Genomic DNA, 27480 nt, shown 5'->3' on the forward strand with positions numbered 1-27480 from the left:
ATAACATTCCCCCTGTCATAGACTAAGACTTATTTAATAATAAACACTTACAATTTACTATTTTTACCATGGACAGCAAATTAGCATTTAAAACAAATACTAGAGGGTCAGGGCCACCATCCTCCAGCTGCTGCATGACAGAGATCTGAGAAGGTCTCTCTTCCACAGCATAGTCTACGAAAGAAACACAATGAAATCCATAAATTACTGGTACAGACTGTACATTATAATCAGATAACCCAAATTCCAATTCTTTTTACTGTTTTGACCTTTTAGACAAAAACTTTTTTAAGTATTGCTGGTTTAAGTGATTATTTTCTAGACTGGTATTTTCAAACTTCAACAGAATTTATGAGATAGCCTCTGTACATCCTTTAGAAAGGTACAGCTTGTTTCTGAAAAATAACTATTTTTCAGTATCAACTAGAGGAGAAAATTGAAATCAAATTGAAAAATGTGTCACAATGTCAACTGAAATCCCAAATGACTAAGAAGTTAAGAATTGTTATTTAAATCACAGCAAGGCTGAAGGGCATCAGTCCCAAACTACCATAATCAGCAAACACAGGATGGAACAGATCTGAAATTAAATTCTGCTCACATTTTGGTTTTGACACTATCCTGAAATAAAAGGTTACTTTCAATTTAACATTAGAAACACAATGTGTCAGCAAAATATCTAGGAGGAATAAAACAACCAAAGAAGAGAAAATAAGTTCATTACAGGGATGTATTAAAGGATGTCATGAATCAGACTGTGGAAAGCAATTTAACATAAACAAATACACATTTTCTAATATTTTCAAAATTAGTTTTTAATTTTCTGAAGCCTCCTCAATTTGGATCCTTTATAAAGGGATATCACAATGACTAAAAGCTGCACTGTGGGCTGTGATGTGCAGTAGTGCTGTTGAATGCAGTGCTTGGGGATGCCTCAGACAGAGCCCATGTTCCAACAGAATTTCAGACAAGGGAAGCATGAATATTCAAAAGACTAATTAAAACCTATCTCTGTTTGAAACATTCCCCACAGTCCGATTAGTAAAGAAATTAGCACGTTTCTGGACTGCAGTTAATTTTTTGCTTTGTGTTTTACTTGTTACAGGAATTTCACTGCAAGGTGGAGCTTTTCCTGGATGCAAATAGGGACCAATTGTGCAAAGGAGTGGCCCAACATTTACCCACAAGTGCTTACTGAGAATTATTTCCAATACTCAGCACACTGCCAGCATCTTATTTTTAAAATAAACACACCAGCCACTAGGTTATTGCATCTGGTAAGCATAAAAGCTGGCTGCCAAATTATACCCTCACCTCCTTTTACTCCAGTGGAGATGAGAATTGGAGGAAGACCATCTTCAGGAATCAGATTCATTGCACTGCCAACAGGACTGCCAACCTGAGTTATATTTCCCGAGAATACAGAGGCATTATCACTCTACAAGAAGCAAACAACAAGGAAGGACAACATTAAAACAGCAATAATAATAAAAATGTAAGAGTGGCTGGCTAAATTATTATAGATGTAGGTGAAGGAGTCTGTGTCTGCTGGAGAAACAGAAGCACCAAGTAATTTGGCTCTGTAACAACAGATGATCATGTGATGACTCCTGTATGTGAACTATTGCTAGAAAATCTGCTCAGAGCCTGCACCTCCCTTCTCTAACATCATACATATCCATTTCTTTACAAAATCATAATGCATCTACGCCCATTTGAACTTTTTGCAGAGTCTCAATTCCACTTACATGAGGTATGGTGGACTTAACATGGTTAACTTTATCTGCACTTTCCTGCATACATAATTTTGTGACAGAATATTCTTCTGATCCACACTCTGATGATCTTATTGTTTCAAAGTCCTTCCTGACCACGACTCACCTTTTTTAAAGCATGTGTTACACAAACATCCTTCACACACCAGCTGTACAGCCAAATAACTGGAAGCCACACAGACAACAAACATTCCTACTGCTTTGCCCCAAAACTCTTCATTTAATTTAAAAAGATACGGTTGTTTCAGTACTCTGCAAACATTCAAATAAGGACAACATTTGCTATGCAACATATTAAGACAAGCCTGAGCAGATTTCCTGCATGAGTCTTATTGCAGTCACCACAGCAACTCACAGACCACTCACAACCAAGGGGCAAACACAGGATTTTGAATGCCAAATACTCCCTTACTTCTGCTGATGAAGTGTTGTTGGCCATGGGCTTTGGTGGATCATGAGACACTGCTAAGGTTCCTGTGGAAGTTGTCCCAGCCACTGTCAGCTTTGCTGCATCGGCAACTTCTCCATTGGGTAAAATCCCATCAGCAAACCAAACACGCCTTTGTTCTCTAGGCTGAGCCACTGGAGAGAACATAAAAATACAGCATTTAACATCTCACAGCAACACTGCCTAGGAAAATCTGAGTATAAAACAGCAAAACGGAAAAAATAAATATAAAAATGTGGATTGGAAGGAACTTAAGACATCACCTAGTGCATTCCCTATGGCAGCATCATGTACAGACACAACCACTGAGAACAGTTTACACGTCCTGAAAAACCTCATGTCCCTGCTGAGGGCAGGAACAGCTCACTGGCATTAGCCATTATTTGGAATGGATAAAGTGCAGATATTCTTTCCAAATTCTTCCTACAAGTAAACGGAAAGAAAAAAGAAGTGTTCTTACCTTCTGCTCCAGGATGCTTCAGAACTCCCACAGGTACCATGACAGTGGGAGGCGGGGAGCTCAGGGCGCCCGAGGCCTGAGCCTGCTGCAAAGGAGGGATAGTAGAACAGTATTCAGCAGGATTGTTAGGGTTAGGGCTCTGGCTTGAGGCACTCATCATGTTCTCCCAGGCTTGAGCTAAAGCAAACAAAGAACAAGAGCCATCAACACAGAGGAAGGTGTCTAACAGTCCAAAACACTGTGTTAAGTTCTCAGCTGATGTCAGTATGGACCCTGCCACCTCCCAAAGACCATTCCCTCCATGTACCAGCCCAGGAGACTGCAATTAAGCAAGAAAAACATAAGGAGAAACTGCACTGGCCCCATGCAATAAAAATATCAGTCCAAAAAGAAGTATTTTCTGAAAAGAGTTAAAATACACTTTGACTTGCTTCATTTTGTTTCTTCTTCAAAGATTTAATTGAAAAGTCAATGTGTACATAAATATATATATATATGTGTATGTATGTGTGTGTGTGTATATATATATATATATATATATATATCATAATGCATGGACAAATAGATGTTTTTACTACAAATCATTCATAACCCACAAAATACTTGAGCAGATTTAGCTTACATTTATGATAAAAAGCACCCTGCATTTCTTTGTGTCCAGGGCAGTTGTGTACAGATCAACAACTTTTATTCTGAAAAAAACCCTTATGCTATTAATTTGGAAGGCGTGACTTGAGCCTTAATTCAACTGGTCAAAAAATAACCCATAAATCTTCTTTGTCAACAACATCTATCATAGGAAAATCTCCTCCAGTGAGTAAACCAGACTATCTCCACAGTGCAACTTCTTTTTTAACTCTAAGGGAGGCTTGTAGCAAGATGCCAGAAAATTCCTATGTGTGTTTGCACCCACAACCATATTAGTGTGTTACAAATTAATGCATTTTTTGAGTCAGGCATAAATATCATGGCACCTAAGCTCTCAGAGCATGTACATCCTTGCGTTCCCTCAGCTGCAAATTGTTAGAAAACCAAGGTGGAAATAACAAGACCAAAAAAAAGGCCAAACAGAACTCAACAGAACATAAACCCTCCTGCTTCCCCCATCAACCTTCAAAACCAATAGTGAAATGCTTGTCAATGAAAAATGTATTGGCATTCCAGCTGAGAAAATTACTTGAACCAAAGCATTTTTTAAACAGCAATTCTATACTAGTTATAGTAAAAGTCCTGAAAGAAGAAAGTATTAAAAATGTACAAAGTTATCTGTCCAGGGCTCCTTTATCAGAAAAGTAAAAAAGCATTCTTAGAGCCTTCTTTAAATGGAGTGAAGTGCCAAATCAGCACATCTACCAACTGAAAATACACTAAAACTAGCATTGGAAACTGATGAAACACATAGCCTGGCCATGGTAACATGCCAGAAAACACAAAACCCTCCCCGTCACACCCCAGTCAAACACAAACCAGGTTCTGAGCAATCAAGTGACATAATAACTGCTTTTACAGTTCCTGCCCCTGCTTCCAGGACTGTGCAAAGATTAATGCTTAACCTGCTGCACTGACAGGGACAGGAGGCCCAAAAGCTGCATTGACTAAGAAACTGGAAGGACCAGGAGGGGTGGGATGCAATCAGGCTACAGGTGAACTAACCCAAAGCATCACCATGAAGCACAGCAGCAGGGACAGGAACAGAGGGAGACAGGGCAAGCACAGCACTGGCCTGGAAGGAACCAGGCACTGCTGTCACTGCTGCCATTCATGTGCATCTGCCCTGGCAACAGGACAGAGAGGCTTTCAAATGAAATCATTATAATATGATCAGTTTTATTATGTCTTTTTGAAACAACACTTTGGTTTCAACAAAATATTTACAGATTCTTCCCTTCCCCCAGATGAAAATTAATCCTCCTCACCAGGAGAGAGCCAGCTGTCTTTTGCTAAGTATATTTGTAATTCCTTGTTCTTGTACACTTCAAAATGTGTTCATTTCTACCTCTCAAAATGTAACAGTTAGAACCCCTTCAGCATCATTACTGGGACTAGTTTTTAATTTCTAAATACTATAATCTACAATTTCCTGTCACCTTACACATTTGGCCTAGAGTAAAGAATTATTAATAATTAAAACCTACCACTGTACAGCGATTAATGTTTAATATTTTTGAAGCATTTCATATTTTTGAATTATTTCTGAGAAAATTATATTCCTGTTTAATAACAGATACTGTCTACTTTTATATTCTCATCTCAAGACTAAGCACTCAGTTACTTTCAACCAAACCTGAACCAATACCCAACTTCTCTGGAGAAAAAATAAAGCTATGACCTTAAATTTAGTTTAGATGTTCAAAAAACAAAGTAAGAGATCTTTCTGAAAACAGCCCAAATAATCCACTATGCAGAAATATGTAAAGATAATGCCAAAATTACTTTCTGTGACGCTGCCACAAACCACAATTTTCCAAACTAATTCTTGGTTAGAATTTCTGCTAAAAGTCTCCAAAGTTTAGCTAAACAATTGCAGCAATGGATATTCCATGATAAACCATCCTGATAATTACTGCACAGTAATTCTAACCATTAAAAGCTGGCATTTAGAGTCTGAATTTCCCTGACTTCTCATTGGACCTTTTAGAATGTTAGAATGCACCTGTCAGACTGTCCTCTACCACTGAATTCACTTCTGGCATCAAGTTTCAGTGATCCAGATATATATTTATACCCCAGGACCAAGACACCCATTCACCTTCCCACTAATAAGCCAAAATGCCTGGAATTTCTCACTATGAGACAGGTTATCTCATGAATTAAGCACCCACATGGGTCCTCTCTCAACCTAATCCAATTTCTCTGCCTTCTCAATTCAAGACAGAAGAACTGAACATTGAGTCTTTCAGCAGCAGCTGTCTCACTGTCATGGGCGTAACTCAGCTGTACAGATCATCACCCAAAGGTAACTGCCAGTGAGGGAAGTTCTAGAGATTTCCACAGGCCTCAAGGGAGTGCTCTGTGTTTCCCCATATTTATAGCACAGCTCTGAAGTGTTAACACAATAAAGAACAACACACAAAATACACTCCACAGACTGCTGGCCAAAACCAGAGTTTTTCCTTACACCAAGCAGAGGCGATAGAACTTCCTATCAGCTCTGCATGTGAACTTCAGAAGTACTTGTGACCTCTCTCCTGTGTCCCATGTTCTCACCAGGCTTTTAGCCACAGCACCACCCTGGGTTTGACACTCTCCAGGAATGTGTGAATGTAACCATCTAAGCTCAGCTGTCCACATTTGGGGACCTGTATTTAGACAAGACCTCCTACTCTAGCATCAAGGAGTTAAGAAGAGGAGCTGAATTAATTTGTGGATAAACACTACGTTCCCAGTCTCCTACAGTGCATGATCTAGAACAGAGACATCATGCACATCTTTGGCATTCCATCTAAATGTGTAGCAGGCTATCTACTCAGGCCACAAAGGATACAGAGGACACTTCTGAATCAACCTCAAAGTCACAGTTTTCGCAATCCTGGTAGAGCACTCCCAAATGAAAGCTTTCAAACTCACTGCAACCTTACCAGTTTTTCTACTCTTCACTGGAATTCCACGCCAGCCTCTCAAGCACCTTTACTGTTTCCGAATACTTAACCATACAAATGAAGTATTTTGATATTTTTTCTTTTGAAATACCCTCACTGCAGCTCCACACAAAGCCAGTGAGGTGCCAGATCTCAGTTCCCTGCCCACTCACCATTCATCAGCACTGAGTGGCAGATCACACACACTCTGGCTTCCTTTCGGTCCATGTAGAGCAGCTTGCACTTCAGGCTACAGCACGTGGCACAAAACACCTGGAACACAGGGAAACTGCTCAGGGGTGTGCACAAACATGGGACAAACTGATGGACCTGCACATCTGAGTGTCTGCAAAGCTCTTGAAAGGCAAAATATAGAGGTAAAAAAAATCAGTATTTTCCCATTAAAGCCACAGTGACCAATACCTACCCAGGGTGCCTATACTACTAATCATGATGATTATTTTGTGGAACACATAAACGCATTTTGTCCTGATACTGCACTGTAGTGTTGTTAAAACTGTTTGGTATAAATGACAATGGGGGTAAAAAATACCTACCTCATTACAATCCTTCACAGAATTAACAATTTGGGAATTAACTTCAGTCTTAGAAAAAGCATGAGTACTTCCTAGAATTAAATAGCAATTCAATGCACACGTATTCCATATATATAAAAGAAACTGCTAAGGCACAGATTAATTCAAGCTTAATTAATTCTTTGCAGCAGCACAATTCATTTACATGGGATTGGACATTAGAAGGAATTTCTGGACATTAGGAGGAATTTCTTCACAGAAGGGGTGATTCAACATTGGAATGGGCTGCCTTCTCAAAATCCTGAAATCTTGCAGAACACGTGCCCTTTATGATTTCTTATTCATTTTAAATAATTACATTGTCTTTATTTAAAAAAAACAGTTCCTCGGGGTTATTTTCCCAGTGATATGAAGATACTGATGAAGATCCACGTCCTGCAGAAAGGTAATGTCACACTCAGGAGATCTAGAAACAGCAGCAGCTGCCTAACAAATGAGCTTAGATATCAAGAGAGAATTTCAAAATTTAATTACGGGTGGATATTATCTCTGCAATACACTATGCATTATTATGATCTATAACGCTTTCTAAATTTAAAAAAATATTCCTATCACTCCAGCAGCATTATTCCTATAATACAGACAAGAAGCTACACAGGATTGTTATATATAAATGTGTTTAAGCCTAATTAAATTTCAACCAAGTTAAAGATCACACCAAATTACAACTACTTTTAGTGGCAAGTGTTCAAAATAAGTAAATACAGGTTCTGAACTAAACATGAGAGCTGAAAAACAAATGTGCAGAAAGCTCAGCCCTGTCTCATTAGAACCAGTTTTAATGTTTTCTAACTATGACAACTCAAACATTTCAGAAACAAAATATAATTAAGCATAGACTGGAATTTTAATGCAAAAATAAAATCCACCCTTTCACATATGTGAAAACCTTTAAAAAACCAAAGTAAATATATTTGAAAAATCTGATTCCTGCACATACATCTCAACACAATCTGCATGTATTCTAGGGAATATTTAAAACAATATCACAGCATATTTTAGAGACATTCGACATCATTTCAGTTTTCTGGGCAAAACTTCCAGTCAAAAGTTCATTCAGTATTGAACATGGAAAAATCAATGTTGTCAACCATAAATGAAGGCCCAACACAAATTAATATCTAATTTAGGACCCTTTTTCAAACAACACATTCATGACAGCTCCCGAATGCAAAGATTTAAATATTAAAAGAGAAAATAGAAGCAATGACAGAACATCCCCACCTCCTCTCTCAGGCTGCATCAGCCTTGAGCAGCAGTAATGCAGGGAACGCAATCCAGCACAACTGAGAAGTCAGACTTGTTATTAACAACCACCAAGTCATGATCTCAGCACATCATGCTATAAAAAAACAACAGAGCAGTGTCAAAGCAAGTTTTTATGTTACTAGGGTTTTCAGGTTCGCTAGGAGTTGTTAAAGAATTAGTTGGTAGTGGAATTGCTGGGTTTTTTAGTATTTTAGTAGAAAAATATCATTTTGATTGTCAATAAAAAAGATTGCATATAAACCTTCTGGTTTTCCTATCAAGGATGATGATTTAATCTGACAATAGAAGGTACATAAATACAGAACATATAATTTATGAATGTGTCCACACATTCATCAGGTTCTTTATTTTAACTCAAAATTTACTGTAACTGTATTACTTTCTATCAATCCAAATGGTTCATATAATCCATTAACTTTGCAATTATCACCCTGAAATTAAAACCCCAGACTTCCTAGTTGCCACTCAATTATTTTTAAATGCAGGGTTTATTCCCAAATGAAACAGATACATTCACCCCTACTAAAATGATTTGTCACAATGCTAATAAAGCTTAAACAGAAACTGTTGTGCTAAAGCTTCTGTTCCAAATATTTAATCCCATGACTTCCCCTAGAAACAAATAACTGCAAGGGTTGAAGATGTTGTCTCCCCAGTTCTTTTAGTGAGATTCAGACATTTGCCAGGGCAAGCATCCCTGTGGTTCAGGAGTTCCTACACCACACATGGTGTGCATTGTTTCTATGATTAAGCTTCCACTACTGGAACCAGAAGAGGTTTTAGCTTCTAGATCTGCTCCCTGAGGAATGGCTTCACTAGTGAAGTTTCAACTGCTCTGGGGCTGGTGACCAGAAAGCAGGAGCAGCCAGCTGAGAACTGGGATTTCTCAAGCCACTGCAGCCACATTCATCAGAACTTGTCTGTCAAAGCCTTGGTCTCTCTCTGCCCACAATCACACAGGAATTAAGGGCTGTAAAGCAATTTGCAGTATGTGCTAAGTATTATTTGACTTACACTGATCCTTAGCATTTATTAGTGAGTCCTTTCTGAGACATCTTTTGGTTGCACTTGTGCAAATTTGGCCCAGATAAACATTTGCTGACAAAAGCTTCTAAAAATAAATCCATTCTAAGTCTACTGAGTCAGTTTGTCTACTGAGTAGAGGGATTTTTTATTTTATCCATTTCCCACATATAATCAAAAAAACCCCATTGGCACTGGTGGCTCTTCTCAAGGTTTATCAGAAGAATGTAAAAATAAAAAAACATATAGACATTTTTGGCCTTGTTCCATCATTGCATGTTTTATCCATTTACAGATACTTTTAATTTTCTGCATTCATCTGTGCTACTCAGAGCTCCAGTCATTACAGAGAAGCAATTAAATCTAAGCAATAAACTTGTTTAAAACACAAAAATAAGTAAAAAAAACTTACTGCACATGAAATCATATTTGTCCAACTAGAAAAAAAGCCACCTAAATAACTGTATCAGTTAACATATCAAAGCTAAAATCATGGACAATCCTTTAACTTCCATGCCTTACAGATTCTCCTTAACTGCTATGAGAAGAATGAGGCCCCTGATGTAAACCCAAAGTACACTGAAGCAGGCATGTGCTTTTTGTGGTGCTCATTGATCACCTGTGGTTGTTACTGGCTCCACATCAGGACCTCCACTGCAACCAAGCTGCTGCAGGATGGGCTGAACCGACGGCAAGTCCTGGAGCAGTGCACAGGGAATGTCTGCTCAGCTTTTCACAGCGCCCTGGGAAAGACTGCTCAGCATTTCTCCAGTGAGGGGCTGAGTGCTGTGCACTCTGGTTCCTAAAGGGAACAGGAGCAAGCCTGGGGGCTCTGCTGGGCTGCTTCCAGAACTAGCTGGCACAAGGGTTTGAGCTTTCCTGATATGTTTGCTTCTTTTAGGTTCTTTATCCACATCATTCTGCCTTCCCTGCACTCTTCTGGTAGCAAAAATTATCACCCATAGCAGCCAGGTCTTTCAATCAACTTCAGAAACCTTTGAATGAGGCCTAAATGAACTTAAGTTTTTTTTTATTCTACTTCTTGTTGGTTTTAGTATTTCTTTCTACAATATTCATTAATACCTAATTAACAAGTGTTACTTTACTGCTTTTGAATCATCATTATTTTCTCCCTGAGTTCCTACTTATGTCACTGATATATATTTCAGTAAAAGATATTTGGAATACTTTACAGGTTAATAATTTACAATAAAATCATCAGATAAGAATTTTACTTCACCTAGATGGCACATAAAATGTTAAAACATTCTCAACAATAAAGTATTTCTTACACAACAAAAAGTGATACAGAAATTATGCTTTAGTTGTCTTCATTATGACATTTTTCACCATGTGGACATACACTACATTACAGTTAACCACTTTTTTTTGCCCCAAGAGCAAATGTATGTTAAAAACCATGTTAATACTATTTAAAATAATGTAAGCAATATAAGAATAGTAGAGAAGACTGAGAAGAACTGAGTTCATCAGCCATGTAAACCAGGAGGAATGCCAGCAATCCAACAGCCCACTCCCAATATACAAGTTTGTATACTATAACTTTAATGGGATTATTGATGCAGTAATTTCTGTAAAGCAGTTTCCTGCAGTTAGTCATTTTATCAAAGTTCTGACATAAACCCAAGGATGATGATCATTGCAATCAAGAAATACAACTGCTCATTTAGACTAATAACAATGAGTTACTCTTTATTGGCACCCTAAATAGATCAGAGCTCGGAAATTCCCATTTTTGCTTCACTCAGACACAGCTTTTTAGGAAGAGATTTCACAGGTACCTATATCCAGTAGCTTAGCAAGCCCTCTGATGCAATGCTGTGCAGTACCAGGGAAAAAAGGGTGCTTTGAGCTTATTCACAAAATATGAACTTACCTTCCCACAGGCTCTGCAATGGTGCCTTCTTTTGGTGAATGTAAATCTGGCCTCACATTTCATACAGTTTGGTGCTTGAGAGTCTGGAACCCACACTGGAGCCACCTCACCCAAAGTCGTAAAAGGCTTTCTGGCTGGAGCTCCAAACTGACCAGCTCTGAGATCATTATCTGGACTATCTGGGGCTACTGCAAGGCACGAACTATTAGAGACTCCAGATTCATACTCGTCCAAATGTTCCCCATTAGAGCCAGTACCAGAGGCATTTGAAGATGTTTCACCAGGAAACGTATCTGTTGTATCCCCTAACTGTGTCTTACCAAAGACATTTTTGTTTTTACTATTACCTCCACAATTTGGGGGAATAACATCATTTTGTAAGTGGTCCGATAATGGCTTCGGAATCTGCAGTTTCAGATTTGTGGGTTGCTTAGGTCTTGCACCACCAAAAGGAACACTATATTGCAGGTTAGTCACTGGTTTTGATGAAGTCTGCCCTTGCATGGATGAAACCTGACTACAAAGATTATGCAAATAATTTTTCTTTATGTGATCACCAGTGCTGTTTAAAATAAGACCACTCCCTTCTGTGGCCTCATTTCCTCTCTGTTCATAAATATTAGTGTAACATTCTGACTTGCTCTCCTCAATCTCCTTTTCCTCTGTTACCGAGTCTTCCTTGGAGGGTAAAGTCTTTGGAACATGAGCAACAACTGGGTTCTGCATTCCATAGGAATCACAACCATTAGACAGAGAGCTTGCTGCTGATGTAGCCATCACATCAGAGAGACTGGACCCTCCAAGCTCATCTGTACCAGACCCTTTTAAGTCTATGCCTGCCTCCAATACCCCATCTTCATCTTCTCTGCTATTCCCACACGCATCATCAGGCTGTTTGGTCTGCAAAAGTCTTTCATTCTCTCCTAGAGTTTGCTTATTATTCATCTCATTCAACTTTGTCAGCTCCCAATTAGTCATCTCCTGAGATTCAGGGTAACATTCTGCCATGCTGTGCAATTCCGTAGTGCTGAGATTTTTATCACATTCAATGACTTCGCCTTCAGTGGCACTAACATCCTCTGCAACACATTCCTTGTAATTGCCACTTCCAGCCACGTTAGGTTGACAGGTCTCGGTGAGCCCAGATAGCCTCGACTGCAACTGCTGGGTTGTTTCCTGTTCTACAATTAAGCTTCCACTACTGGAACCAGAAGAGTTCTTAGCTTCTAGATCTGTTCTCTGAGGAATGGCTTTACTAGAGAAATTTTCAACTGATGCACAATTTTCTTGCATTTTAGCAGTACCATCAACTGGTCTCTGTAAGAGAGTCACTGCATTGATCCCTGCAGTTGTAGCTTCTGAAAACAGCAAATCTTTATTCATATTAAAATCCTCCTTTAATCGAGAGGAGGGGCATGCAGCAGTCAGGCTTTCAGAGGAAGCGTTAATCAAATGGCTTACAGAGTCATCTTCAGTGCACAGCCTGTTTACCTGCTTTTCTGTATCAATATCCTTTTCTGCGGATCCATTTACAGTAACACTGAGCTGGTCACTCTGTCGGTTTTCATTATCCAGTGTAAAGCTAATAGAGTCCATTAGGGACTGACTGTTGTAGTTTGTACAATCCACCACATCACCACTTTGTAGTGTTCTTCTGTCACAGTTGTGCATGACTGCCACCACTAGCACATTTTTCTCCTCTGGCAAGCAAGCAGTATTTCCACATTTCTTTTCTCCTGCTTCCACAGAGTTACACTGATCATCCCGATTACTATTTCTTTTAACCAACTGATCATCTGCTGCTGCCTGATCATCAATCCACATGACTGGGGTCTCTGGGCTTACACTAAAATCCTTTCCATTAGCACAGCGATCCGCTCCTCCTGTTGCTGGAGTCACTGAGTGGGACAAGGAGAAGGACTTTAATCTCTGCTGACATTCATTAGGAGCTGGAGTTTCGTTCACGTTGGCCACAGCCGCGTTGAATGACAGGCGACGAGAAGGTGGATCTAGAATCTGATTCCACTTTGCACCCAGCAGAGTAGGTGAAACAGCGGCATCTGAAAAAGGGTTTAAACAACAAAACTTACTGCCTTATTAAACCTACAGGTTCTATTAATCCTGCTGCATTAGAATGTCCCAAATAGAAATGCAGAAGTGTTCAAATATGGGCACAAAAATGAAGCTCACCTGTCATAACCAACATCCTTGGTCAACCATTAGTAGTGTAATTCCATAATGTTACTGGAACTCAAGAAGTTTAGAGCTACCCCAATGAGTATCAGGTTGAATTTGCAAAAGCAGCTTTAAAGCATTGATTAATATATTTTAGACAGCTAGAAGTGCCTGGAAAGATTCTCACCCCCATAAAATGAACATTTCAACTTCCTTGACAGCAAAGAATGACCAATTAGACTAAGCAAAAAATTTAGTGCTTTGAACATGATAACCTTCATCATATGATTTATGTGACCTAATAAAACATTTCTGCAAAAGAAGCTTAAAATAAGTTTTGCCTGATTTGTTTAAAATAAATGATTTAAATATTGCTACTGAGATTAAGCTTCACAAAACCTTTCTTTAAAAGTGTATGGCACATTTGCTATTAAAAGAGGAAGAAATTTTACAAAGGTAAACAAGATGAATGGAAGCAGAAGAGAATGCTACTAAGAAATGCTGAAGACATACCATGCAAAATTAAAAGATGTTTTTCGTAAATTCTGAGATTAATTTGCAACTCAAACCCTCAAAGGGTATCACAGATCTCCCCCTCTTCTATACTGTCCTCTGGAGAAGATATCTGATGTGCATCTACAAGCCTCTTCAAAATGACTCACCTTCGTTTTGCTCAAATTCATCTAAAACCTTATCGAGGTTATATGCCTCTGCTTGGAAATAGTTCTCCATTTGTCAGGGAACAACCACCAGATCCTTGTCTAAACCTGCCAGAGAAAAATTACAATCAGATGCTTAACCTTCAGTCAGCAGTGTTCCCTTAAATATTGTCCTGATTTAAGGGGAAAAGTCTTTTGTAAATCAAATTTTACATACATCACAGACATAAATCAAAAGTATTTTCCAGGAATAAAAATCATCTGTGTGCTTAAACTTGCTTCATTCAGATTAACAACTTCCCCAAACTTGCTTTGGATTTTATTACCTCCAGTCTCTCACATTAATATGTCTGGCTATCAGGATCACCATAATGGCAAGAGCAAAACTGCTGTGACACCAGTCTAAAAAAAAAAAAAAACAGCCTAGAGAAACCAGAAAAACCAACTAAAAAATCTGAAGACCTGACTTTCAGATCTCTGCTACCACCAATTACTTCATGTGGCTTTGAACAAGGAGTTTAAACTCCCTGTGCTTCTGATTTTTTAATGTACCGTAGGCTAGCAGCACTCTGTGTCAGTCCTCATTCCTCTTGAGATGCTTCAAAGATTCATACTTGTAAAAGTTGTTAAGGGACTTAACGGGTGTTACTTGAATTGTGCTACCTCTTAAAATGTCTACTTTAATAATCCTTGTTTCCCTGAAAGGCAGCCACTGGAAATCCAGCAAAATGCACAGAAGTAAATAGTGTCATCAAGAGATAATGCTCTCAGGCTAGAAAAGATGACAAGAGAGAAATGAGGGCGGAAAAAACCCAAAACCAAAGCAAAAACCCAACCCTGAATCCTTACATAACTGTCTTCACATAATAAGTAGTATTTTGCCCTAACAGCAGTAACATGGATGCCTTACTACCAAAGTTTTGTAGCAACAAGACACCCTGATTCATTCTTTCCAAACATTCACTACCAGCAGAGACATTTTCAGTGGGAAATGTGTGCCATAACCTATAAACCACAGAGACCTTGACTTGATCTGTTCTCTGAACATCATCCAAAACAGCTTTATTCTCTTCAGAGTTGGCTTTCACTGTTGTGAAATAAGGCAATGGAGGAGGAGAGGGTGAGAACCTTGTTTTGCAGCACGAAGCAGTGTTAGACCTGACAGCTCAATTAAAAACCTGCTTTTTTCCACCAGAGATACAACACATTAGAGGAAGTTTCCAATTTAAAACAATACTTCACCATTATCCCCACAGTATCTGGATTTGAGAAAAACATCAACCACCTTTATTTCCATTACTACAACATTTCGTATTTACAAATTCACAAATTATAAATATTTACAGAACAACAGTTTTGCATTTATTATGGACAACAGCTCCATATTGATAGGAAAGGATTGTGCATTAAAATATCACAAAATGCAGAGTTCAAGTTTTCACGGTCAACATAAAATTTGATACGTGGTTGTTTTAAAAGGTGATCATGATACAACATAAATACATTGCTATTTAATATAATTAGACTAAGGCATGTGTTAAAGATATACACAGAAGCAAGTTTTAAAGAAAATTAATCTAACATGCATCAGCAGAAAAAAGGCTATTTGCAAAATAATTCCAAGATAAACTAGACTTATCATCTAACATACTCCAAGATTCGTCCTCTTTTCTGGGATTTTAGATTAACTCCTTCTGCAAGAAAAACAGATTATCTGCCATATCATTTACTGTGCACAGATGCACAGATCATAACATAAGCAATGGAGAAGCTGCCCACCTCGATCACCAGCTGCATTTCAGGAGTCTCAAAAAGTAGCACTGTTTTGTACAAAATACCAGGTGACTGCACATCCATTTATAATGTATTTAATTTACATTATAATGATAACATTGCTCCTAGCAAACAACTGATGAAGACATATATAATTATTCCTAGGCAAAGTCCTGCTACTGAAGTCAATGATGCAAAGAGTATTTGTCAGTGAGGCACTGCAAGACTGAAAAATGTCATAACAAATTTTTGTGCTCATGAGTTCCAACTGAAGAGAGAAAAGACCTTTTATATCACTATTGTTATTTCACTCACTGATGTACCAGGATATATGGAGAACCTTTTATTTTTAAGATCACAGTCACTAAGCTGACAACCACTCTAAATGAGATCTCATTGTCTGTTGCAGAAGGTATTTCTCAGAAAAGGTCAGCTGCAAATCTTTAGGTCTAATATCTAAAATTATTATTATTATATAAAAGAATGCAACAACCCCCCAAGCTTTTCTACACGATTCTGCCAAGGGCAAAACACTGCCACATCCACAGAAGTCCCTTATGTCCTCTCCTCTGTCTGACAGTAAAGGAGGATGAGTACTCATGTTCCTAACAGATATCAGCAAGGCTTCCTGATTGTCAGCAACTCACATATTTGCCAGGTGAAGATTTAATGCTTCAACTCACCACAGCCAGCAACTAAGATCAAAATAGAAAATAAAATGCTCTAACACAGCATGCCATAATAACTGAGGAGCTGTTTTCCCTGTGGTTTAAAATTTAATTTTATTTTGAATATTTTTATTAAATGCCCAAGCTAAATAAAAACATATTCTTTTACCGGTCTTTTGAGACTTTTGACTGCATCTCACATCTACCACTATAAAAGTCTGGAAGACTTTTAGAATTACTCTAATCCCAAAGTTTCTCTTAGGACAAAGGTTGGCATGACATTTTTTCAAGGATCCTTAATAGTTGAGAAACTCTGTAGTATTGCTCAAATACTCTGAGTCATGGCATGGAGAGAAGCTGATGAGCAAACACACAACACTTAAGACTCTAGAAAAAGGAGAATAAAAACAGGAGCAAATCAGGAAGAAGTTTCAGTGGTAATTTTAGCTGTATGCAACCAAATAGGAGATCCTAAATTACTACATATTGGGATGAACAATATGAAGGAGAGGATCTTGTGCCAGTGCAAGGAAAAGGAAGCACAAACCAGCAATGAGTAAAAAACAGGAGATGTTTTTTTCAAAAATACAGTCCTCCATGCAAAAACTTGGCAAAAAAGACTAATTATGGAAAAAAATAGTAAAATTTTATGTTTTATTTAACTCTGTACACAAAAAAGATTCATACAATGGTTACTATCCATTGGTATATAAGTCCAGAACTCAAGATCACTAGTTATCCATTGCAGAGTCATCTTCTTCCAAGGCAAGGAGCTAATTAAAACATGCAGTCTGTCAAACCAGATTATTTTCAAGCTCCTGTTGGATCACACATCATGCATAATTCAGGAAGTGTGTTTTACTTCTCAATTTCTTCATAACAACAGCATGGGCTTCATCATCTTCATCTCTGAAACTCAGGAACTTACATTCCATGAAGCTTACATGCTTTACTCTCCCTTGATGTCTGAATTTAAAGGTGCATGTACCAGAAATGTGTGTGTCATATCTACCCAGAATTACTGCCCTTGTCATCATAGCATTCAAACACAACACAGACTGCAGCTGCACAGTGGGGGAAAGAAGGACACAAAGACAGAAAAACCTTCCTTAAAATTAGGTGTTTCAAAGAGGCTTAGCCTTGGAGACTGCCTCTCAGATACCCCACATGCCAGTTTGCTTCTGGGAAATGAACTGTGCAAGAGACTGGCCTTGTGTTACACCTGCAAAGCAGCCAGACTCGTATTTGTGTTGGGCTCTGTGATAAGGGATTATGTAACCCATGATCTTCTGCACTGCATATCCTAAATTATCCTTGGGACGTTTTCACCACGGGAACTGACAGCCTTTAGTCTTTCTACTTGTCTTTTAACAGTGGATGATTAGCTCATAATCACATTAAAACACTGTAATAAAAAAATGCACTGAAAGGAAATAATACTGACATTCAACTTTTGGCTTCACAGCAAAGACCTAAAAACCAGAGAATATGTAAAGAGGCAGAAGAGGATCTCAGGATTTTCTCTCACGTTGTCCTGTGGAGACAACTCCTTCAATATCAAACTGTGAACCTACACGTTTCAGTAATCTCTTATTACACAAAATGCTCAAATAGTTTATTACAGTCCTCATAAAAAAATATCCATGGGAAGCTCTAAGATGGAAGTCACAAAGGGCATGATCAAACTGAAACCAAACATTGCTTATTCATCCCGATAAAAATCACACATCCAGAAAATGTCATTTTCCCATTGCACGACAGCACGGAAGTACAGATGGACTGGACAGACAGATTGATTAGATCCAGGGCTCCTGAAGACTTCCTTCAACCCCAACAAACAATGGCCAAGTGCACATCTTGTTCCAGCTCCCTTCAGTGATCTGTGTTACCTGTCCCTGCGAGTCAGGCACCTCTGCTGTAATGAACACTTTGTTCTGAGTTGAGCAATAGCTTTATTTAGAACTGATGAGATCTGGCTACAGCACAGACTGAGAAAGAAAGACTTTGCCCGCCTTGCCCCTCTCCCAAACAAAGTAAGACACAATCTTTGCTCTAAAATGGGGCAATTACTCTCAGTAAAAAACAAAACAACAAATTGCTAAAAATACTCCATCATCTTCTTTATAAGAGATCCATCCATATACAAAGGTGTATGTATATAAATATATATCTGTAAGAATACACAAAGGTGCATATATATAAATATATCTGTAAGAATACATAAAAACCATTTCAGGTGCAGAACTCTGAATCATAATATTCTAAAGCAGAACTTGCCTCTTACCTTTTTCTTACACATATGTTAAGAAACCAATGACCCTGTGCCTTCTCATGATGACAGCAGCACAACCAGCCAGTTCTGCTGAATCAGGGTGTTCTACTTGATCCTAGAAAATACAAACATGTATTTTATGACAGGCAATTCTGCCACAAACCATGTCCTTTTCAACACGTGACTGCAGCTAGCACAGGCATATTTGGCAAATGCTGCAAGCTTCAGATGATTTGGATTACATCTGCAGATTTGAATTCAGAGATGTGTGTGCACTATGCCACTATTGCTTGCCAAAAGTCTGGTGAAAAATGTTGCTAATAAAAACCACATTGCAACCTACCTGTTATTATTCTTCATTTAACTGTAAACCCTCAGTGTAACGCAGCAACTCCAACTGTCCTTGTATTCCCGATGACCTTGACTGTAACAATTTATAAAACTAGCCTCTGAAATCAATTATATTATACTACAATAGGCCTTCCAAAAATAAAGAGCTAGTAGCTTTGATAGTCAACAAAAATTCACAGCCCTCTGAATTTGTAAACTGTATTCATCAGCTTCCCACTGATTTTGTTACAGCTAAACAAGTGGTTTTGTCTTCAAATTATTCCCCCTACAATCTTAGGCTTCCTTCATTTCCTAAAGGCTTCTTCTCAGAAGGCCCACAATAGCACCAGCCTTCAATAGTTTGGAGGACTTGAGAGCAAAAAAAAGTCATCTGAAGAAACTTTTATTCTTCAATTCACAGCATTTCTATAGGTCAGGTGCTTATTTTCTCAGGCTTCATCCTAACAGCCAACATAGCCCAAAAATCCAACACAGCCATGGGCAGAGAAAACAGAAACCATTTTATGACAAACAGCGCAACAAGAAAAGGAATTAGATACGTTAAATTCATTCTTTAAGGTTTGCTAACATTGACATTTTGACCTGTTAGGTAGTTGAAATATTTATTAGTACTCTGATGAAGCTGCAACATATGTTAGAAAAAAAAAATCTTCAAGCTTCAGCAAAATTACCAGTGCTAAAAAAAAAATCAGTTCTCCATGCATGAAAGCAATATTCAGTGTTACACTAAATTTCTCCCAGGGCTGTTTATTATTCTTTTCAGAAATAAGCTACAGTAATAATTCCAGGAAACTAATGAACTGAACAGCAGCACTCTGAGTAGTACTGTTTTCAAACTCAGAATCCCACAGCTTTGGATGCCAGCAGAACTCTTCCTGTATACAAGTAAAATTTCTGATGCTATGTGTATTTCCGCCTCTATAAATGAAAATGAATTTTGGTTATCTGGGAAATAGTAGATGTTATCTTATTACAACATTCTTCAGATAGGCATCACATGCATGCAAAAACAGAAGTGGAAGAAATTTAATTCCACTGAAAGGCTTCAGAATGAGCCTTTTCAAAGGGATGTGAAGTGCACGTGGCAGTGGAGAAGGTTTCCTGTACCACCACCAGGTCCCCTCCCAGCCTGGAGTACAGGAAAATGATTCCGTTTTCATGACCCCTTTGAAAAGAGATCAATTAATGACAATTCTGTGTGTGATTTATGGCAAGGCCTGTCAGCTGCATCACGAACACCACATGAACCAGTCATACATTAACCACAGAGTTCAACCTTCCCTGATCAGAAACGGATCAGCCCCAGCAACCTCCAGCTGAAAGGAGCTCTGCTGCCACCCCTGCTCCAAGCCTGCAAACCTTCCAGGCAAGCAATATTCAGGGCACGGCTTTATTATTCATTGTTTTTACTCTGCTCCTCTTTCCTTGTTCCATTCTTCCCAGGTAATGACTTTTTTGTGCGTAACCACTCAACAGAGAAGATCCAATCAAAGGCTGCCACTCTCCAAAGTAAGCTTTGAAGAGATATTACCTGGAGGTCCTGGAGCTTTTTGTTTACAGTTCAACATTTACACTCAGCAGCTATTTCCCCTTACAAAGATCAATGCAAAAATCAAAGCATGCTTACAGATATGAATGTAGTATATTTAAACAAAAAGCAAGTAAAAGTAAAAAGAAAAGTAAATTATAACATTTGGATTTAATGGAAAAAAAAGAACAAGTTGGCAACAGAGCCAACTTCTTTTTTCAGTAAGAATTTCATGTAAGAGAACTATATTTAAATGAAAATTGAGGACAAAAGGAATAACTACAAATGAGAGCCAAGAATACCCACAACAACATAAAACTTAGTGATTATTAGGTTTTCTCTGAATCACACACACTGCTAAAAAAGGTTCCATCACACTTGTGAAGAATACATATATTTCCACCTAAAAATTATGGGCCCACTGAGACCTAAGATCACAGCAAATGCAGGAGGCCCAGTGTCCCTGCTGTCCCAGTTTGCTACTTGGAGCATTTCAGTTCCTTATCCCTTCTGCTGGTGGTGGGCTGAACCCTACAGCAGTGTCACTCAGGTGCTGCTCTGGTTGTACCCTACATGTCTGATTTCCCTCAGGAGCTCCAGGAAGGTGACTACCAATTACTGCAAAAGCAAAACAGAAATTGAAGAGAAATTTGACAAGCAGAGACGTGCTCAGAATAAAGAAAGAATGAAGAATAGAAGGAAAGAACTCCAAAAATACATAATTAGAAATATCTTCCACCAAAAAGAATGTAAAAAATGTTTACAACATTAAATGAAAGTAATCTGAACTAGCAGAAGCTGGAATAGCTTATAATAAATGGAAAGAGACTGAAAAAGAAGCAATTTTGATACTATGGTAAAAAAATGCAAAAAATGCTCAAAGCATGAGGAGATGCTAAAAAATGCTTCCATCTACTGGCAAAGATCCAACTCTTAACTACACTACAGATCCTCTATAATGTGCTACCAGTGAGGATATGTCTTTGAGTAGGCAGGGAGACATTTGCAGCCATTTTAAGGCACTTTATTATCGCTAGATTAGTTGAACTAGGCATTATCTTACATGCAAATCCAGATTTCAACACTGGTATCTTCACTTCCTACCTTGTCTACACTCTGGAAGTATCAGATGGGAGATTCAGAGACTACAGACAGGGATGTGTTCAGGCCCAACTCTGCAAGAAAATACAAACTACAGCAAGGGGGTTACATTAACAGGAAATCAGAGTACTTGAACAAGGGGGGAGACAGGTGGAAAGTTTCAGGACACACATCAGTAATGTAAGATTAATTCTTTTATCTGATCAATCAGTCTGGAAGCGAAACCTTCACAAATGGACAAGGGGGTTCTTCACTCAAGTAATGTAATGCTTGGAATAGTGGTGGTTTACCACATGCCCAACAATTTTGTCCCCAAACATGGTGTTCTTCTACCTAGCAGCTGCCAAATGAAGGAAAGGGCAGGTGTTACAAAGCGTTTGTGACACAGCAGTAGCAATATCTGTCACACACCTGAAAATGTCTGCAATGGCAAGGAGTTCAGATTAGGCCCCAAATTAAGCATTCCAAAATTAAGTGTTCTATTAATAAATTAAAGTAGTAGCCATTCAATGCAATCAGCAAAAAAAAAATTGTTTTCAGAATTCTAAGTTATTCAAGAAAACTCAGCAAATGACACAGATTTTTTTTTAAATACATGGTCTATACCACAGTTCAGATTAGAAAAATCCATTAAAACGCACCATAAATCCATTTAGTAAGAAATAGTAAATACAGCAGCAAAAATGAAATGTAACAAATACAAAGAAGATACAGTCACTGCTAATCCTTTCCCGGCACCAAAAGCTCAAGATGACCAAGCATCCTTCAGCTTTACTTTCCATAATTTGCTGATGTTTCTACTACTCCACGTAAAGAGCAGGCTGGGCATGGCAGGCTATTCCTGTGTAATACAACACTTTGTACCAGCTCACTACCCATGAATGCTGACAAAAGATAAACTATTGCAATGTTGCATTGGATTGTCTTTTTTTCTAATCAACTGAACAAAGAGAGGTGGACAATGCTTAAAGCAGAACAGCCTCTCTAATTATTTCACCAATATTTGCATCTTTTCCCTTGACTCTCCCCCATGCCATTTTAAAGCCATTATTTCCACTTTTGTCTCCAGCCAAGTTTCCATAAGGAGACATTCACACATGCCTGAGCAGTAGTAAGGCAGTCAAAAGAGCAGCAACTTCAAAGCAGCATTATAGGAAGTATCACAGTCAAAAGTAAGAGGGAGACAAGAACAACTACAGCAGCATTATCAACCTTTGTGCTCCAGAAAATAAAAGCAGCTCAACTGAAAAGGACACCTGCTTTATAACCATTTACAGTAGAAATAAAATTCCATTTCCTACCCTTTTTTACTGTTTCAAGGAGAAAGCAATTGATTTGTTTTCCTGACAAACCCCAGCCTTGCCAAGCAGCCTCAGCCTGCTGCAGGGGCCTCAGCACCTGGAGACAGGAAGCAGCTCCTGCTTATGTAACTGCCTGTGATGCCTGGAAAAGGATCCATCCCTGCTCTGGGGAAGAACAAATAGATAGGTTTACACCACAGTGCTGCCTTCCACGCAAGTTTTTCCAGAGGAATACAGCTGGAAAAAAAAAAAAAAAGAGAAAAATCCTTTCCTGAGCTTACTCATATGCTGGTAGAGCAAAATGTGGTGGTTTATGTATCTAATGTTTTGTAACATTTTGTTTCATGCAACTGGCAAATTTGAAATAGTGTAAACCACAAAAAGCTAATGCACAGTGCATTAAACATAAATTTAATATGAAATCATGTTTCTTAATTTGTGCATGAGTTCCAAGTAATGTCATCAATGTAACAACACAGTTATTTTTAAAAATTAATCCATTTAACATACTGATCTGAGGCTGTTATTTATCTTTATTCAAACACAAACTAAAGTAAACATATAGAACAAGTAGGTTTATGGGATGATTTTTATGTTTCAGTATTTAAGAAGGTTTTGACTCTGATGTTTAACACATTTGAAGAATAAAATTATTTAAAGCTGCACACTCTCTCCCAGAGTGGATTAATCCTGTATTCTAATACTTTATGAATTTTTCTTCTTTCCAATGTAGAAGACTCAAACAGACTCAACATTGTTTTAGATCTTTCTTAGATTTGGGCAATAAGGGAAGAACGGACTGAGGTCCCCTAGAATCTCTAATTAAAAGCCTACAACTGCTAAGGAACTGTCCTTCTTTATAAAGCTCATGTGGGATTGACACTTGTGAGTGCCAGTGAGCAAAAGTTGATAATAAAAGCCAGAAGTGCTACACAACCAGAATGGGACAGACCAAAAGGACAATGGGCAAGAAGTGAAAACTGCTTTGCTACCATTTACCAGGCCATCAATTCCGAGTTGTACTCGGGGGAGAGAAGCTGCTGGAAGCAACACAATTTATACATTCAGCTGCTCTTTAGAGAATGGACCATCCCAACAGGCAAAAACTCTGAAAGACCATGGAAAGCAGTCAAGCACCTACTAACACCACTTTTATCAACAGGCTTTGTTCACAGTACTCCTGTGGTCACCTCTGCTCATCTGATAACTCTGCCACACAACAGCATTGTAAATTCTGACATACCTTTTGAAGAAATATAATTATAGACACCAAATGGTTTCTATTTCTCAAATCCTATGTTATGTAAAGCTGGATTATCATACATCCCTGAAATAAATATGGACTTTTATCTCATACTGTCTTCTCCCTGAAATTATCTCTAAGTAGGTAACTTAATTCCCATTTTGTGTAGACCTTTATATTCACATCACACCAAACACATTATAAAACACTGTTGTCAAGTGTAGCAAAGTTCCCTCCCACGTTTGTGATCATGATCTAACTAGCATCACTGCTGATGCTCACAGTGCATTATGTCTTAAGTCATCTGTAACTAGTAACTCATTCCATACAACTCAATAATCCATGGCAACAGTGCGTACTGAAACTGCTATTTCTGAGCCTGCACCTCCTATGTGCTCAGGGCCATTAACATGCTTGTAACAGTGCTGAAGGGACTGAGCACTAACCACCAGAAACAGGCAGCAACTTGCATTTAGGTGCACTGTAAAGCTTTTTCTTTTCACTGATATGCTGTGCCACTGAGGCAATCAGGACATCGACCTGAAATTTATGCTGGGCTCCATGAAGTTTTAGTTCTAATACTAAGTGCCTGTAATTCTATATCTCTGTTAGCAGGCACAGGAAATAAAGACTTAACAGACAAAACCCAAAAACATTTGAAAGCCTTCCTCATTTATGAGTTACGAGTGTTAACACAGTTATCAGAAATCTTACAGAGCTGTAGGAACTCCAAATTCTTCTAAACTCAGATGCAACATTTCTCAGACAGATCAAAACTGAGAAATCTCTGCCACTTCTTCTGTCCACTGACAGGGTGGTTGATTCTGCTCAGCCATGAATCCCCACCTCTTTACCTCTCCTTCTTAGCCTGTAGCATACTCAGCATACTCCTGTTTTCTTCATCTGGAGGGCCCCTTTTCCCCTCTCACATTCCTTCCCCATTCACTTCTTCCTGCATCCATTTGTTTTCTCCCTATCTAAGCTGTCTTCTTTCTCTGACAAAAAAACCCCAAACCCATAAGAAACCTCATGTTCCAACATTACTGTTCATTACTGGCATAAACATACTTACTAACCACAGTGGGAGAACAGTGGGAGCAAACCCAACAGCAGTGATGATCCATCCACTTTGCAAACAGAAATGGAAGTCTTTAGAGGGTTGGCCATCAAAAAAGCAAAAAAACCCACATGGCTACAATAACAGCCATATCCTAAGACACTGTCCTAACTACCAACCTGCCTCCTACCCCTCCTCATCATTACTGACCATCATTAAGCTCCTTCACAAATTCATCTAAACCCCCAGCCTTGTAGCCTGAAATGCATTTTGTGACACATACACACAGTGGGCATTCAGCATCCAGGACCACTTCCCTCAAGCATTTCAGTATTTGAAACCTCTAGTCAAGACAAGTTTTGTTAACTACATAGGAGCATGTTTCTACTACACTATTGCATGTTTCCTCAAATTAGAAGGTACATTTAAAAGCCATCTGTATAGAAATGAAGCTTAATGAAAAAAAAAATATATAGCCACAAGAGTTATTATAGGAAATTAATAAGGGAACAAAACCACTACATATACATCCATCTATTGCCCATGAGTCTCAAGAAACAATTTCTAACTGGCATCATAATAAACCCTACATTCATTCTACATGGGTATTCAAAAAGAAAATCTATGAGCAAATTCCAGAGATGGGTTAAAATGCATTTTACAAGTGACTTGTTAAGTGAAACCAAGGTAAATACAATATAGAAGCTATTAAGCCAGTACACCAATACAATTACTTGAAAACAGAAAAGCACACAGATGGACTGATGCTTGAGTAACAGCCTTTTAAGGTTACACTTATAAAAGAATCAAGAAAGAACTGTGAAACCCATGAAATATGCTGGGGTTTTATGCAGCCTTCATCATTTATACAAAAACACAGTATGAAATTACTACAATCAATGCCATTTGGTGTTTCAGCTAAGAGGCTGTTTCAATATATATGCTATTTAAAGTAATCTGTTAATAATATAACCTAAGAAGTGGGCTTTGCATGTACCTTCAAGTTCACCAAATAAGAGACCATTAAAATACTCATTTTTGAATTAACCAACACAGCATTTACAATGTACCTTTGTAACACAGTGACAACCAATATGCTCTGCTGGGCTGTCAGTGTGGCTGGGCCAACAAAAACAGCAGCTGTATACTGGATATAGCCCAAAAAGGGTGTAAATAAAAAATACCTGTGCCTTTCTCTTCAAAACACAGCCTCAGAAACAAGCTATTTCCAAGCCATAGCATGTATTTCTACAGTATCACAGGAGAACGTGCAATTTCAAAGACTGCGGGATAAATGAAAAAAAAATATCACAAAGAGGGAACCTTCCTCTTACATTATCTCAATTTGTATTAAATGTTCATTTATCTGCATTACAGTGCAGATAGGGAATAAAAAATTACATTGGCATGATTGCCTGGGTATATTTTAACCATGTAGCTTTTTTGTCTCCTTCAGCCTACAAAGAAAGCTCAGTATTCAGAGCCTCAGTAACATGAACAAGAGGACTTACATACTGATTTAGTGTCCAGATGCTGCCACTTTTCAAGTGTTGTATGTTTAATCTAATCTCCTATAGAAATTAATATTATGGGATTATATTGTTCATTTACTATTCTTTATGCTCATATTTTAATATATATATCTGTCATGAAAATGAGTATCTACACAGTAAAAACAGATCCAAGTGACTGCCCTCCAAGGGAAAAGCAAGCTGCTGTATGTATTTTGGCAGCAACCTGCTGGGCAATCAATACCCACACAGCTCTGGAAAAAATCCCCAGAATTACGGTGTTATGTGAGAAAGATGGGATTAATGCAGAGAGGGAAGGAAGGGAAGAGATACTATGGGGCAAAAAGGATCTACATCTACAGAAAAACAAGATTCTTTCATTCCACAGATGGTGGAACAAAATGCTTACTAATATAGTATCTCCAAGGACTTGGATACATATAACATCAGATAAGATTTACACCGTAATAAACTCATTCAACACATCTTCCAACTTAAAAGAAAACATACTTCTCTCCATCTCCAGATCATGGAAGAAATTCCCTGCTACTTACAAAATCTTTCACAAAATCTAAAGAATTACAAAATCTCTCACAAAATCTAAAGGTGGAAAATAAGTCACAGCCATCAGAAATGAATCTGGAACAGATTCCCAGTCCTTCAGCTCCTTTATTACTGGTTCCAGCACACTGCACTGACTCAATTCAAGAACCACTGAACTCTTTAGAGCCCCAGGTTAACCAAGACCAGTTCTCTGTCCTCAGTATGGGATGGTGTCAGGCAACAAGCCCACAG

At 38.3% G+C, this 27480-nt stretch overlaps 1 protein-coding gene across 2 annotated transcripts in view; it reads right to left on the reverse strand.

Annotated features, from left to right (window-relative positions):
- Positions 1–27480, reverse strand: part of ZFYVE9 (zinc finger FYVE-type containing 9) — a 55468-nt gene that overhangs the window by 21651 nt on the left and 6337 nt on the right. Inside the window, exons 2-9 of one of the 2 annotated variants that reach the window (XM_030953083.1) lie at positions 18606–18708; positions 13884–13988; positions 11047–13106; positions 6435–6534; positions 2684–2860; positions 2188–2357; positions 1315–1438; positions 52–174 (exon numbers count right to left, since the gene is read on the reverse strand). In XM_030953083.1, the coding sequence (XP_030808943.1) occupies positions 52–174; positions 1315–1438; positions 2188–2357; positions 2684–2860; positions 6435–6534; positions 11047–13106; positions 13884–13953 (2824 nt within the window). In that variant the 5' untranslated portion in view covers positions 13954–13988; positions 18606–18708. Of the gene's footprint in view, positions 1–51; positions 175–1314; positions 1439–2187; positions 2358–2683; positions 2861–6434; positions 6535–11046; positions 13107–13883; positions 14743–18605; positions 18709–27480 lie in introns of those variants that run through there. The other variant, XM_030953084.1, reaches the window with a different exon arrangement.

This window comes from Camarhynchus parvulus, chromosome 8 (genome assembly GCF_901933205.1).
Source record: "Camarhynchus parvulus chromosome 8, STF_HiC, whole genome shotgun sequence".
Classification (NCBI taxonomy): Eukaryota; Metazoa; Chordata; class Aves; order Passeriformes; family Thraupidae; genus Camarhynchus; species Camarhynchus parvulus.